The 16788-nt window shown below is 42.6% G+C and overlaps 1 protein-coding gene across 1 annotated transcript; it reads left to right on the forward strand.

The window, feature by feature from the left end:
* Positions 1–219: 219 nt before the first annotated feature.
* Positions 220–16668, forward strand: bcl3 (BCL3 transcription coactivator). The gene is made up of 9 exons (XM_035637504.2): positions 220–1150; positions 1739–1859; positions 9108–9216; positions 13383–13584; positions 14468–14556; positions 14676–14753; positions 15135–15302; positions 15794–15887; positions 15978–16668. The coding sequence occupies exons 1-9, from the start codon at positions 643–645 to the stop codon at positions 16094–16096; spliced, it is 1488 nt and encodes a 495-aa protein (XP_035493397.1). The 5' UTR covers positions 220–642; the 3' UTR covers positions 16097–16668.
* The last annotated feature ends 120 nt before the right edge of the window (positions 16669–16788 follow it).

Consider the following 16788-nt stretch of genomic DNA (forward strand, 5'->3'; position numbering starts at 1 on the left):
TGATTCACATTTAGATCAATTTTTAAACGTGTTCTATAGCCTATGTGTCCCCAAGGCACCTGGGCATCGATCCGTGTCTCTTCCTTGAACTTCTCAAGAAATTCACAAACATGTTTTGAACTTGCATGCAAATCAGACGAATGTCAGAGAAGTCGGAAATGCAGACTTTAACACGAACCCAAAGCGGTGCTTTCTCTTTTCCTGCCTCACTCACTTTAAAATACCCGTAGGTGCTCTGTTTCGGTTTAACGGCAAAGCGACGTCACACCGTCAAGTGTGTGTGTGTGTCACTCGTGATTTACGTTCATGAGAAGCTGATGAGAGCTGTCACCGCTGCACTGTAGCTCACCTGCAGCTGGTGCTATAGGTGCGCGCTATTGGATACGCGTAATCTACACCAAACTCCCACTGGCTCGTCTTCGAAAATAAACTGAAGCATTCTGCATCAGTGAATTGTGTAAAACACACCAGTGACACGTGAGGCAACAGACCGTTTGATTCCATGGAGCTGGGAATCGCGCGCTGCTGGCCACTCTGGATGGACTGATCCGACAACTGTCGCACTGGGCGTCGAGGAGTTGCCTGCACTTGCACACACCTGAGACGTCTTCACACCCCGAGCGCTTCGTTCGCCGCCAGTTGATGCCGAGGACCATGACCATGAACGGTGACCAGCAGTCGGTTGCCACAGCGCCGCTGGATCTGCGCATTAACAACAGAGAGCGTGGGAGCGCCGGGACGAGGAGCCCGGACCGTGGGCTGCAAAGGACGCGCCAGGAGCGCTCACCCGCAGCGCCCGTGTGCGCGGGGGCGAGCACTTTGGAGACACGCTGCCCCGCCGCCAGAAGCGCACCGGGCTCGGGAGCCGGCGCCGCTCGCAAACGTCCGGCGGACAATTCGTCCCTCAAGCTTCCTTTTCGGAAACGGCCGATTCCAGTCGAGCCGGAGCCCCCGGCGCAGTCGCCGGCTCCGCCAGAAAGTGGGGAGCGCTTCTGTGCCGCGGAGGACGCGGACTCGACGCTTGGGGAGAGTTCGGTCGGCCGTTTGGAGAGAGTCGCGGATGAAAACAGGGTCGGCGTAAACTTGACTCCCAGGCGCATTGAAGAAACAGATAACTGCCCCATACGTTTTTTGCACCCGATTAATTACGGTAAGCGCCTTTTCTGTTTGGCGACATCTGCGCAATACCTTTTTTATCCCACATGCAAAATGCGAATAACCCCTCAACTGCTGCTGCACTCAATTTTTCGGGATACATCTGATAGTTGTCTTGTGTGGGCCAAAGAGAGGTTGATTGTGAGATGTGTGAGGGGTTGGAAAAAAAAATCAAATAAGTTGGAGAAACAATTTAATTTTCAATGGCACAACCTGCAGAGGCTCGTGACGTTGTTTTGTGGCGTTGATGGACGCTGTAAATGTTGACACTTACAGTAACAGCACACAACCCACTTCCCTTCAGCATTCCTTTTACATTTCTCTACATGTTGAAAGCTGGAGGACAAAATCATATAGCAGCTGATGCAGCAGCTACAGCTGAATCAGCATATTCTCCTGCTACTCCTCCTCGTGCTCTGACATATAGCTTATCCAGTCAACTGATAACTGAACGCAATGCCTACACATGGATCAAGATTTGCAAACTTCCTTATTGCAAAAAAAAACTTTAACCAGGCCAGTCTTTTCATTCTGTATGTATTGGTATGTTTAAAAATATATATATTTTTCCTCTCTTTCTCAGGTCATTACCCAGTGTACTATTTGCCACCTGTACCAGAGCAGAACCTACCTCCGGCCCACCACACAGATAACCTGCTGGCTGGTATCGCTCGGGCGACACATCAAGATGAAGATGGAGACACGTATGTTGATATTTTAAAAAAAAATGGCTTAGGTTGAACGTTTGGATGTCAGTTTTCAATTTACCAATTCGGCCACCCATTCATCCATGCTTCCATCCACCCATCCATCACACATAAGATGCACACAGTCAACTTAAAAAACATTCCTGACTCCTTGGAACATGTTTTTAATCTAAAGAGTTAAAGGGGCACACTTTTATTCTAAATGGCTTAACTTTCTAATGCTCTTATATGTAAACTGCTAAAGAAATGGCATGTGACACCAAGTATCAGCACATTGACGGCAGATTCAACCATTTCTTACATTTTAACAACATTTAAACATGATATGAAATATATAATTTGAAATGAAACAACAATATTTTAGCCCAAGGGTTCTGTCTTAAAGTTTCTACTCATAATTTGTGTGTGCTTGCAGAGTTTTAGGATCTGGTATGTTTGTCTCTATGTCCTCTCAAATTCCTCTTTGCATAGACCCAATTTTTCTTTTTTTGCAGCAGATAGTTGGACTTGTAGGGTTACTACGTTCAAGTGTCCCAGTAAGCAACGGCAGCTTGACAGTGAGCCATTATGTACATTACCAGGACCCTGAAACTGAAGCCACTAAAAACCAATAAAGCTAGTATTAATTGTATCATTTACACCACAGCTTTTCTTACTGTAAAATGTTAAAAATGCATGGAAAAGACCTATGACTTTTCAATCCATATCACAGCTCCTAACAGCCAATGAGAGACAACCATCTACCCATTGGCTCGCTGCAGGTTTGAACCTTGGTACTATGCATTAACTGTCTTTTTCAGAGAGAAACCATTACCATTATCATCAAAAGTGAAACTGAAATGGTCACATAAATAACAAGTGATTCACTGTGCTGGACTCGAACAAGCGACGGTCTGACCTCATAAACAAAAGTCTGGCTTTGCACAACCTGGTTGCGGTTTATGGGACGTCTGTAATATTAGCTCAGTTTGCTTGTCATGGTCTGAATCCCCTGCTTTTGCATATTGAACAGGTACAGTCACTGACCTCTTATAATATCCCACTGAATTCTTTACTGTGGTTTCACTTCCTACAAGGGAAATTGGTTTAGTGTAGATCAGGAATGATTCACTCAGCGGCAATGGAGACTTTGATCCAACATATTCACCTGGAAACTACAGCACTTGAGTCTGAGTTGTTAGATGAAATATATTATATGCATGTGTGTTGTATACAATTTTCAGTTGATTAGTCTCTCAGGGTCAACGGAGGTGTGAGCGTTGGGAATGAGAACACTGTACACAGGACACGGGAGTTCTCGAGACCACATGAATGCAAATATTAAACTTTAACGCATGGTTACTTTACTTTGTCTAAAGGTTTAACACCCGCCCACGCACTAACTGAAATGACAAAACTGATACATGAACACACACACACAGACACACACACACACAGACACACACACAGACACACACACACACACACACACACACACACACACACACACACACACACACACACATACAGACAATCCCACACACAGAGTCATGAGACTGAAAACATAGCATGTCCAACTACTTGTCACTTTGATGACAACGTCTGCATCATCTTCCTCCATTCAAAACAAACCCGTGATGACCGACATTTAGTGGAGACATAAGTCCGGTGACATGTGACACAGCTACTAACCATATTGTATTTAAAGAAATGTAATCATATAGTGGCGAGGAAATAAGATGGATGGTTTTTTCATTTGTGCATTAGGTCTATTCTTTAATAGATAGATAGATCGTTGCTGTCATTGTGCAAAGAGAACAATGAAAACCCCGTTCAACAGCTCCTCAGCATTGGGCAGCATGAAAAAATTCAATAAATTATAGAGCAAACAATAATTAAAAGAGCAGACTACACTGGCTGCACTATGTTCGTAACCCTGAATAATTCAGTCTATTTCAGTCTTTGGTGGAGGGGATGAACAGAAGTTACAGCTTTTGGAAAGAAGCTGTTTTTTTAGTCTTGTATTTTTGCATTTGCAACAGTGCAGCCAACCTGATTTTAGATTTCATGGCGACCTGCATTTTCATTAGAAACATATTGCTGTCACTCCAATGTGGAGTGTCTTAGAAGTCTCTTTTATTTTAACTTTTGTAAATTTACTTACTTACTTGTTGTCATAAGTGGAACAAAGCTGCAGTGCAGATCTAGCCTCTGTGTAATGAAGCTAAGGCCTGATTAAGTTGAGTAGTACCTGCTTACGACTTTGTGGTTGCTTGGATCTTTGTGTGAATTCTACAGAAAGAAACATTCTCAGCCCCCCGTCCTCTTTCACACTGTATGTAGATGAGTGTGTGCGCGCGTGCGTGTGCCTTCGTGTATGTATAATGTGAGTGACGGTGAGCGTGCGCTTGCTCTTACGTCAATATCACAGCATCCTCTGTTCTCAGCGCCTCTGAGCATCTTAGTTTCGGGAAAACCAATGAATGCTCAGTTTTTAAAAAAAACTGATGTGGTTTTCTCTCAGGTGTCTCTGTCTCTTTTCTTCTCTGTGTTTTTAAATGAATGGGCTCAAAAAAAACCAAACATCCGCTTCTTACTTCGTCATTACCGCTCTCTTTCTATCAGCTCTCTCTCTCTCTGTCTCTCCCTCTCTCTCTTGCTTTGCTTTTCTGTGTTATGTTACTTGCGTCTCCCAATATTTCAGTCATTTTTTTCGCAGATTTTTTTCTTACAGTTCCTACAAACGAATGCCCATGTTTCCGATCAGTCAGTGGATTTTCCTGCGCAGTCATATGATTATATGCAGAGTTTGCAGATGCCTATTTTTCAAACTGTCACGTAAACACCTTAAGCTTGTCATTGTCTAACACGCAGACTTGGATAATATCAAAATTGGTACGTAGACCCAGCGCTTTGACGTTGTTTGGATTCTGCACATGCATTGAACCAGATGTACACATTTGTTTCTGAAAATAAAACACACAGACCCAAAAGCAACACTGAAGGGTACAACCAAACACGCAGTTCTGTGAAGATGTACTGAGACACCGCACATGCTTTGAACTGAATGTTAATGTCGGTGTGCACAACATGCTAACAATTACGCTAAAATGCTGATTTCTAGATGGTCATATCTACTATGTTCACCATCTTAGTATGGTATGTAAACTTTCAACAATTTGGCACTAAAGTACAGTTAAGGTTTTTGTCCTGAGGGACCCTCTCTGAGCAGGCCTCTCTCTGCAGAAGCCTGGTGTGAGGAGTAGATTGATGTGGTTTTGGTTGAATTTGGATATTGATTAAATTACCTTTTACATTTCTTTGAAACAGACTTGTTTTTTTTTTGTTAAAACTCATGCATGGTCTTCCCTCCTTTGTCCAGCCTTGAGCTGGGTTGTGACAGTGGATGTGAACGTGTTGACCAAATTTTAATGGCAGTGCATTCAATTGCTGTGGAGACATTTCACTCAATACCACAGATGTTGGATGTTGGCACCAGCCGGGGGATGTGAGGACATTTCTCTGGTTAGGTGAAAAATTTGACCTGCTGGTGTTTGTAGACATAGGTGATCACCAAATTCGTAAGGACACATCCCCTGAGTGCAATGAATATCTGCCAAATTTCATGGCAATGTATCCAATTGTTGTGATGTTTTTTCAGTCTGGACCAACTTTGATATTGTGGGCTACATTTTTACGAGTGCCAAGTCTACTGTGGACATTGTTGATGTGTTATTTTCAGTTAATATTCAGTATCCTTTATCGTGTGCAACAGTTTTGATTGTGAACTGTTCCTTTATGTCATTCTGGGTTATGTGGTTATGAGGGGAGCAGCGTCACAAGTCCACGTGTGGACGTATGCCTGTCGTAGAGCTCCTTTACTTTCTTTTGATGCCCGGGTCAACAGTAACGTTTGGGTGCTGTGTAGCCACTATATCATTATGTACATGATGTAGGCAGTAATCATACAACCGGGCCTAATATGGTCGATGTGTTAGCGCGTGAACAAAAGACGACCACTGTGGAACCCCAGACACGTGTCGCTGTGTGCTTTGGAGCCAATCACAGTCTGTTGCTCTCAAGAGCTCCTTTAATGTCCAAACACGGACCCGAATCGAGTGACATTGATCTCAACTACAATACCAATAGTTGCTTTCATATAAGATCTTCAAAGGAGCTACACACACTCACCCATCAAATCTGTTACTGAGAGTATTACTGTAAAATGCACAGCGAAAGCAGGATCTACCAAAATGTATACTGGTTCCCGAGGACGATAAAAACTTCCCTCATGATGAATGTAGAAAAAGGCTCCGGGGAAAAAAATAGATCCCACATAACAATAAACACATCCAGATTTGCTCGGACACATTTCCCCCATATATACTTTCACCTCATCAACGTCTGGAAGTAACATCATTCTTCGAGCCCAGCAGACAGCATACAATGATGCGAGCTGTCCTGCTTCTCTTTTGTTTACAATTCACACACATTGACACATCATCCCATTGCTCAGCAGGTCGACAGACCACAGGATATGTAAGGCCTCAGTCTGATCAAAAACTCTGGCTGTGCCCTCACCCTCCATACCAAACAGGATACCGCACTGAAGCTGCCTTTTCTCTCTGCCTTCTGCCTCTTTTTTTGCAGTCTGTGTTTTCTCTCTCACACTCAAACACACCGAGGCTGACTGTTTTAATGCGACAAGCTTGGGACTCCTGTCTGCGTCAGTGCTGCTCTGCCTGGGGTTATCTGGGGCTGTGGTCTGCCCCACTTCCAGGAACTAGAAACAGAACAGTTTCATCTTAAGAGAAAAAGAGAGAGATGGATGCAGATAAAAAGAAAACGGCTTTTGGGCTATAGGCATACATTGATCACAATGTGAGCTCTGATTCAGTTGTTATTCACAATTTCAAACTGCAGCTGGCATTTGGCTTTCTGTTCATCAGAGCATATGAATATCAATTTCTTCACAACACTTTCTTCAGGTCTCAATGAGAAAAAACCCTGCACAAATATTATCTGAGCAGTAACTATATTTGACAGTGGATATACTGAACAAGGATTGGATCTAAGCAAATGTACAGTAAATATGCCCAGGGATCTTTATTGATACACATTGTTCACAGTGTTGAGCTCAGTTACAGGAACAGGGTCCATCTGAGGGAAGAACCGTCACACTCACTAATGTGAAAACAAACAGAGTTCTGCTTTTCGCTCTGATGTCAGGAGCACATCATCTGATTGCTTTTTTTGCAGTTGCAGGCCCAACCTGCTCTTGCACTGCCACTTACTCACTCACCCTGTGCAGTTGAACTCCATGCTCGCTCATGCATGTGTACGAATTACGCACGTATATATACACACATGCGCATACCATCAATTCACAAATTGTACTTCTTCTTTGTCAGCTGTTAAATTATATACACTGACATAGATAAAATCTTTGTTTGTTTCCCTGCCACCAGTGTTGGCACATGCTTATCTTTCAGTCATACCACAGGTATTATGCTGTTCACACACGTCATTTGTCAAAGAATCCACAGATTATGTTAACTGCTTTATGCGGTTGGAAGAGATTATTAGAGTAATGTGATACTGTAATAGCCTACAGTTAAACCTTACTAAGGTATTTAGCCAGATCTACATATTGTAGACTATGCAAAGAACCTTTCATCGAACCACAGTGCCGTTTTGATTAAATGTGCAGGAAAGTACAAATATATACCTTAGTATTATACATTAGAGTGTCTGTTGTGTTGTGTCATTATTTTTTTTAATGTTTTCTGGCAGGAAATTACCACTGTTAACGACTCCGTGTCAGTAGGGCACATCTGAGGGGAAGTGTTGCAAGTGCTGTTGTCATTGTGAAAACTTATTTTCTGACCTCAAATTGTATGCAGGGGTTCTTTCAACTTATTCTCAAGAAAGCGTCCCGGTTTCCTGCCGCACAATTGTACTGTATATCTGATTATGACTTCTACATTGGATGTAGCCGATCAGTAAACCTACAGAAAGCCCCTGTCAAAAAACGCACGGCTTAACTGCTGGATTTCACAGCAGACAGAAGAGATAGAGGAGTGCTCTAGAGCCATTGTTACTTTACAACAGGAAGTGACATAAAAGCAGTCTGGCTCTTACTGGAATCTGCTTCTTCTGACAGCACGAAGAAGAAGAAAAAAGTGAAAACGGCTGTAGTTTTTTTGACAGCATGCCCTCCCCCCCATTCAGTTTCCTGCGTTTCCCTGTCCTAAACTTTGGGCTGCGTTTGTTCTTTCGCTTCACGTAGAGGCCACAGATAGTGGTTTCCCCTTTAGTCTTGATAAAGGTGTGATAAGAAAGCTGTGAGTCATGCCCTGACATCTGTGGAGCTCCTTGGTGCAACTGTCAGTAGGATTTAGATCAAGAGATTGAGTGGAATTGCTGCAAAATAAACTTCAGTCCTTCACAGGTTAAGTTTTAAGGTCATGACGTCAGTGTTTCTCATACAAATCCAATATTAGTGATAATAACTTTATTTAGCTTATTTAAAGCTAGTTGGGTTGCTGGTTAGCATTAAGAGTGAAAACAAGGGCAAAAATCAAGACTGGCTCTGTCCTAAGGTAACAAACCACCTACCAGCACCTACAAAATTTCAATGTAAGGTTTGTTGACACTGTGAGGTGACCAGCTGACTTTAAGGGGCTCCCATCCTAGAAATAGTCTGCCACACAACCTACGACGAGCTGTCGTTCGTCAACAAAATATAGACTAACGTGAACTATGTACTGTAATTGCTGGTAGGTTGCTTATTCAGACTTAGCCTGGATAGGTTTTTCCAATCTTTATGATAAGCCAAGCGAACTGGTCGCTTGCTGTACCCTTATGTGATTGACATGCACAAGAGTGTTGACAATCTTTTCATCAAGTATATTTCCCAAAAAGTCTAACTTATTGCTTTAAGCTGATATAGTACTTTGTGGTACACTGCGTTTTTTAATAAAAAGACCACACCATCAGCAATGCAACACATTCTCATAATTACATCACAATATTGTTATGGTTGAGATTATTGCAATGCAATGTTTTGGTGTAGGCCTAACACATGAAGTTCTACTTAGTTTTCATCATTTGCTTGAAAGTTATTTCTGGGATATTTAGTGTCAATGGGTCACAATGTAAGGAACACATGTCCCTTTAAAATTTGGTTTTGTATTTCTGCGTTTATATTTAAACTTTTAGTTTCAAATTCTTTATGTGGTATTTCTTTTTTTGTATTCATCACAGAGCTCTCCATATAGCTGTGGTGCAGGGGGAATTGGCCATTGTCTGTACACTGATCCATCTCCTATTGTGGGCTCGCAAAGGCCTCGATATCTACAACAACCTCCGTCAGGTAAAACAAGTACACTTTAAAGACACACATGTAACATGGAAAAGAATGAAAGAGGAAGTGCCTCGATTTCCTCCATGCCCGGCACTGTGTTACTGCATCCTCTTACAGTAATGGTTATGCAGTGGAATTCACCCTTCCTGGTTTGTCCACCTGTACTTGTGCTCAGCCATGCCCATGCTGGGAAGGACAACAAAAGATCTTCAGTGTTCTCTTTTATTGATCTTTTACTGTGCACATGGTTTTCCCGTGCCCATTTTATGAAGGGATGTTTGAGGGTTTGCGTATAAGATTTACCATTTTGAATTGAGAGAGTCAAGATTAAGCAGAGCAAAGTGTTACCACTATGAACTCTCATTATATCCCATGGCTTGGTCTTAACTGACAACATATGAACCGGCTAGAAAATCAAATGAGATAACTGGCATTCCGGGTTATGTTTTGTGTTCTTTTCTGACTAACATTCTTTGTCATGGGGAAATACTGGCTATTTAAGCAGACATTAATGGGCAAAGGGACCCAATGAACTTTCACTGAGGTGACTATAGTTTTTCTCATGAATTATCTGACTGTGCCCTTAAACTTCCAATAAAGTAAAGTCAATACAAGGGATTAGCTTCAGTGCACTTTACTGTAATGTACACAAGGAATTGGCTTGAGTGTTTCCCAATCCAGGGATGTCCAAGCAACTGCACTGAACCCAACACTTCCATATTCTCTTCCTTTCTGTTGTCTCAGCCCCCCCTCCCCCTTGCAGTCTGCCAGCTCTCTCTCTCTTTCATCCCTCAACAGAGAAATCACCTGAGCCGTGCAGATCTTTATTTTTCAAAGCTGGGGTTTCACACCACACAGGACACCACAGGCCCACTTACCAGAAATAACGCTTGTGCTATCATCGGTTGTTGTCTTTCCTCATAGCATGAGGCTTGACAAAAGGGCTTTGTGATATCCTGTCTCTAACCTGTGTATAAAACGCAGGCATGCAAAACACACACACACACACACACACACACGCGCGCACACTTTTCACACATAACTGCATTATGCAGTTAGAACCAAAAAGGGAGATTTTCAAGCAGAAGTCCTATCAGAGTCATTTGTGTGGTTTTGACTGAATACCAGGCGTAAAGAATGCGCTTATCAAAACGAGGCCAGGGAACTTTTTCACTTTTCAAAACATTAAGTTTACCAGACAGAGCTGAACACATTTGCTGGCACTGGCCAACTTCCCAAACACAAAGCGAAATTCAAAACACTGCTTTTCCAATATTGATGACAAATCCTGAGTTTCTGTGGTTTGCATTTAGAACTTTTTGACAGAGTGTTACTATCAGTACCGTGACTGAACAGTCGTGCAGCGCTTGATTTGAAACACTATGGTGATGGAGACAGCTGTTTGATACTCCCACACTGGTCATGCGATCAGTTCAGCTACACAAAAACAAACTAGAGTGTTCTCCTGCCACAGATGATGGTGCAGTGTGGGGCAGTGACACTGGTGGGGTGTGGGAACTGAATCCCCCGTGGCCACCCACTCTATAACATGTGCTGATGATCATGTGCTTACCCACCAGACTGCTTGTAATCCCGGCCGCCACAATGCAGTATGAAGATGATCTTTACACATTTTTTCATCCATGATCTGATCAACTCAATAGCAGCTTCTTTAGATACTTTTTTTCTTAAATGGCCAAGTTTACTGTACTGTTGAAACCTTTTAAAACAGCTTCATGCAAATTTACATGGATTCTTTCTGTTTGTTTATGTGCATGCAATTTTGTTTTTTAGTGTGAGTGCCTTTGGATGTGCGTGTGTGTGTGTTCGTGAGCGAGACATCTGTGTGTTTGTGCTTCACTATCCTCATTCTGAGAAGTCACATGACACCCCTCCCTCCCCCCCTTGCTCTGGGCTGTATCTCAACATACTGTACCTTGAGCTGAGGGTAGTTTCTAGGGACTTTCCCTTCCCTCATGTCTCTCTCTCTCTCTCTCCTCCTCACTCTCTCTCGTGGTCTCTCTCTCTCTCTCTCCAGCTTGCTTGCTCACAACCATCTCTTTTTTTTCATATCTCTCGCTGCATAAATCAAAAGAGAATGTAGACTTTCTAATCGTAATCTAATCAAACGACTGATGCGATCAGTGTAACTGTCAACCTCACTGACGTAAGAGCCTGTTATATTTATTTGTGCTATAGGAGCGTCTTTACCCCCAAGGGTTCATTGCAAAGTCTTTGTCTCTTTGCGTTGCCTTCCACCTTCCTTTGTGATTGTCACTGCCTAGACAGCCCCGAGCTGATGCTGCCCAGAAACCTCCTCTCGTCTCTTCTCATCTTTTCACCTCATTCATGTTGATCCACTCATTTTGCAGGAATGCAAGTGTGTGAGGAAAGACACAAGGGAAAGAGAAGGGGTTTTCCCTTGTTATCCTGTCTTTCCCTAGTACTCCCCTCTGCTGCTTCCGTTTCTTCCTCATTCCTCCATTTCTCCACCCTGCCACTCGCTTTGCTCTATTCCCACCAGTCTGCTTATCTTTGTTGGATTTTTTTGTTTTAGTCACTTTGAAATCCTTCACAGGAAGCCACAAGTACACATCTGCCGACTCTTAGAGGTCTATGTTGAATTCCTTAAAAGGCCTTACTGTGGAGGGTAGTTATTGAAAATATTGTAAAGGGAGATCAAATAGGGAGTTTAATGAATGTAGAGTTGTGTGTGTGTGTGTGTGTGTGTGTGTGTGTGTGTGTGTGTGTGTGTGCGCGCGCGTGTGTGTGTGTGTTTGCGTGTGTGTGTGTGTGTGTGTGTGTGTGCACGTTTGTTCTTCTAATCTGTAAACATCCATGTGACTCACAGGATTCAGGGAAGCAGGAGCTGAAGGGAGGAACACTGGCATTGACACACAGAAGGAATTCCACAGCTACATAACTTTTTTGAAATAGTTTTTTTTAAATAGTCTTTACTGGAAAAAAAAAACCCCAGCACATGCGCACACACGCGCGCACACACACACACACACACACACACACACACACACACACAGCAAAAGCGAAACCTAGAGTAGCAACCTGTTCCTGATTGCTAAATTGATTGTATAACTTGAATAGCAGCTAAAAGCACCATGTCAAAGACTTCCTTTTATTGCCAACAAATGAACAGCAAGCTGGCAGCGCTGATTCTGGCCAGAGCCTATATAATTATCAACAGGATGATACATGCTGACCTCACCCAAAGGAACATCCTAGATTGCTCAAGCGATTTAATTCAGCACTCGATCATTCATCCAGGCAAGCACCTACTGTATATAGTGTGAGAACTGGTTCCTCCTCTCACAGTCTCATGGGGCAGCTACTGTTCTTTGGTGCAAAGGTTTATCTTTGACAGAGACTTTTTGTAAATTGATTGTTGACAACTATGATTTGCATGTGTTTGGGTTAGATGTGTTTGTATATATGTGTAAAAGTACATAACATGGATTTTTTTTTATTGCCTATTGATGTGCGATGATGATAATCTAACCGGAAATGGTTCCTTGCTTATTTATTTAAGGTGTTGGCTGTCCTTATGGGCATTGATTTATTGAGTCTCTGACCTTTAACTTTCCCAGGTTATATAGGGAAGGAGGCCTTTACCAGAAATAATGACACTCTTCCTCTATCACCACATACAATAATATGATAAATTCAAGATTTTGTAAGTTCATAGCATGTCACATTTCCTGTCTGATATTTTAATAATGATGCTGTTTTTCTACTTAAGTTTATCTATGAATAATAGAGATGCGGTGTGAACTTTATAGCTTCATACCATACAAACATTAGTTCAATTTCCCAGTCATAATTTGCAGATTGTGAACAATAAAAAGCCGTGGGCGGTTGAAGGATTATTACATTTGGTGGCAACACAGATCTGGGATTTCCACTATGAGAATTTTTGGTCATACAATAACACCAATAAATATGTTTAAAAAAATAAAAGTGACAATAATTTGAGGATAGTAGAGAGTGTGAGCATTGTTCAGCATGAGTAGGGGGTTGACGCACTGTGAATACCATTGAGTTTGCGCTGCAGTGTGAAAAATGAAAACTATTTTGAGAGGCTGTGTGTTGCTTTTTATGGTCGTGGAGACTCTGCTTTGTCTCTGGTTTGTCTAAAATGTTGTTTTCCCCTCTCATCTCAGACTCCCCTTCACCTGGCAGTGATAACCCAGCAGGCAGACATGGTGGATGTTTTGTTGAGGGCGGGAGCCGACCCTGCTGCCTTGGACCGTAACGGCCAAACAGCACTCCACCTCTGCTCTGAATACGACCAGAGTGAATGTCTCTCTGTAGTGCTCTCTCTGTCCTCATCCCCAATGTGCTTGGAGATCAGAAACTATGAGGGTAAGTTGTGGTTTACTGAAGAATGTGTTGTATTGTAGATGTCCTTCATGAAGGTCCAGAATGGCTCTTGGCTCTTCTCATTAAATTATTTAATCTGATAAAGCCTTGTATAACCATTTCCTTTGATTCAATGATTACACGCAAAGACATGATCAAATTAAGAGCATTTGATAAATTGAGAATTAAAGAAATTTGTAGAAAATGAATAGAAATTTATCATCATAGTGCTATGAAAAAAAGTTTAGCGGTGACATTTCCACTACTCCTATTAAATAATATAATAGAAACCACATAGACTACCTCAGTGGTGTCAGTGCATAAGAGTATGCTGAGGGATATGAGAAATGTGTTGCGTTGTTCAGGTAGGGGTCAGCTTGGTTGTGTTGGGGTGTGTGAGTGCAAAAAAAGCTTCTTCTGTGGTTTGGTGTCAGTTTAGTGTCATCCTGCCAGATCACCACTGTATACGTCTGTCATGTCCCAGCACAGAACACGGTTTCTGTGTGAAAGTAACAAGACTGGATGATGGAGAAAGCCCCCAAGATACACAGACTCCTCTTTCCATTATCTATGTTTTCTTGGTGGAGCTGAGTTTGAATGTCGGAATCAAATCTAATACCATCACAGCTATGTCAAATGAATAGCAAAGTCAAGGCATGAGAATCAGAGGCATCCTGCCTGGGCAAGTGTTTTTAAGCTTTAATGTCCAGCAGGTTTGACTGTTGCAATGGAATTACTCCAAAACAAAAATCACTTCTAGTATGTCAAATAACTAAGTCTTCTGCTTGTCTACAAAACCTCTCTGCCTCTCAGATAATCTGGTAGCAGTCTGCTCAACACAGTGATGCAGCATTTACTTTAAAAATTTCTTTACCCTTGTTCCCAGGTTTGAGCCCTCTCCATTTGGCTGTGCTGCGGGGCCATAAGGATTTAACCAGAATGCTGCTGGATGCAGGAGCTGACATTAATGCAATGGTTAGTTCCTGCGCTGCTCTGAATCCGAAATGACTAATGTTTCACAACATCACGAATGTTACATTTACCGTCTTTGCATTCACCGATTTTTTCCCATGGTGTTTTTCTTTTCAAATCAGGACATCAAAAGTGGCCAGAGTCCTCTCATGCACGCGGTCGAGAGCAATAACGCTGACATGGTCCACTTCCTCATTGAGGTAATGAGGGTGTGCGGGGAGAGGAAGGGTTGTGACTCAGATCTATTTGATCCGTCAGGTTCCAGCTCATTAGCTGCATACACAGCTTCTCATTCTGCTTCTTTTCTAGATTACAGATACCATCTTCAGAATAATTGTACTGAAATATTTCATAATCAAACTTTATTCACAGACCTTAGAGATGTGTTGCGCATGGACAGAATCTTTTCTCCTTCTTTGAGTTCTCCTATTTTATGTAACTCACGCACTCCATGGATATTGTCACCTTGTAGGAATTCAATACGCTATCTTTTGTTTCACTTTCTTTGCGCAACTTCATCTACCGATGGCTTTTTTTTATGACTCATATCTGTATCTCCCTCTTCTGTTTTACTGTGGCAGAGTGGCTGTGATGTCAACAGCCAGTCATACAGTGGGAATACGGCCCTCCACGGCGCCTGTGGCCGAGGTCAGGTGGACACAGTGCGGCTGCTGCTGAAGAGTGGAGCTGACAGCAGCCTCAAGAACTACCACAACGACACGCCTGTGATGGTGGCCAAGAACAAGAAAGTGAGAGAGGAGATAGAAGACGGAAATACACATAACAGCACAGACGTAGAGAATCCATTCTTTGTGTGTTATTTGGTTTAGCATTTTTTATGGACAAGAACTCAGTGAATCCCCGAAAGAGGTTACTAAATTGACAGTGAACAAGTTCCTTGTAAATGTTCAATCTTTAAACAGCACACTGTAACTTCATGATGGGAAAAACCCACCTTTTTCCTTTTTTTAAAAACTTTAGTCATGCAAACAACAAAAGCAAACAATTTAAAACTCTGCTTGGCTCTTGTTAGAATGGTAGGAAGAAATGGTTGGAGCCAAAAGGGTCAAGTAAATGTGCATATCCTTCCCTCTAGAGGCCAAACCTGAATGGTGCAGTGTTTTATTTTCCACCAGTGTCACATTGCTGTTAGGTCAAGAGTAATTTCTAGTAGATCAATGTGACCCTCACTTTATAGGTCATGCACACAACATTGTGACAGACATATAATGTTTTCCAGATAGCAGATGTGTTAAGGGGGAGAGCCTCCAAGCTCATAAGAGTTCAAGATCAACACTGTGTCTCACCACATGGGAGCAACTTATCGGAAAATGGTGAGTACGTGCACCCAATTTTGCATGCACAGAGACACACAAGTCACTGAAATAGCAGTATTTGATTTGCAATCTTTGCCTCTCCTTTAGGGTCCCAGTCTCCCAGCCAGAGTCGCGGATGTTCACCCTTGTCTACACCACACACCCCTCATCGAAGCACATCGCACTCACCAAAGACTCCATCAACGCCCGTATTTCCATTTTACTAGGTCAAGTTATAGCCCCAGGCAATTTACAACTACCTCTACGTAGCCAACCAACAAAGTGACAATCAAGACTCCAATGCCCAAGAGGACCACAGGGGATAGTTCAGCAAGTGGGAAGACAGACCAGCAATAGAGTGCACCAAAAATTACCCACAAACTGACCTTTTTTGTGGAGTTCCTGATAAAAGACAGTCATAATTGATAGCTTTCCTTTTGGGCCTTAATGGGTGGACAGAGGGCCGGCGCATCCAGCCGCTGGAGTGGGCCCTCGATCTCCTTGTGACTGGGAGATCCACTTTGCGGACCTATCTTTTGACGTGTCAAGTTGTTTAAAGATGGTGTCCAATCTGCTAATTGTGAGGCTCAAGGATGTGACTTGACATGCTAAATATTGCACAGTCAAATCTCTTCTTTCTGGCATTTTTATAACCTATGCCCACTTTACCTTTCAGGTCTGTTTGTGTGAAAGTGTGTAGTTGTGTGTGTGTGTGTGTGTGTGTGTGTGCGTGTTGTCTTATCACTGACAAAAGTTGTACATATATATTTTTTAAATGTATAAAAGTTGTCCCAACAGATACAGATTCTTGGTCTTGTTTTTGTCACCGGTGACCTTCTGTGAATTTGAAAGCAGAGCTGTGATTGGTCGGCCGCACTTTCATTTGGAGCGAGCGACCAGCCCACAAAACGCGCGCGGC

Source organism: Scophthalmus maximus, chromosome 1, assembly GCF_022379125.1.
Source record: "Scophthalmus maximus strain ysfricsl-2021 chromosome 1, ASM2237912v1, whole genome shotgun sequence".
NCBI classification, from domain to species: domain Eukaryota; kingdom Metazoa; phylum Chordata; class Actinopteri; order Pleuronectiformes; family Scophthalmidae; genus Scophthalmus; species Scophthalmus maximus.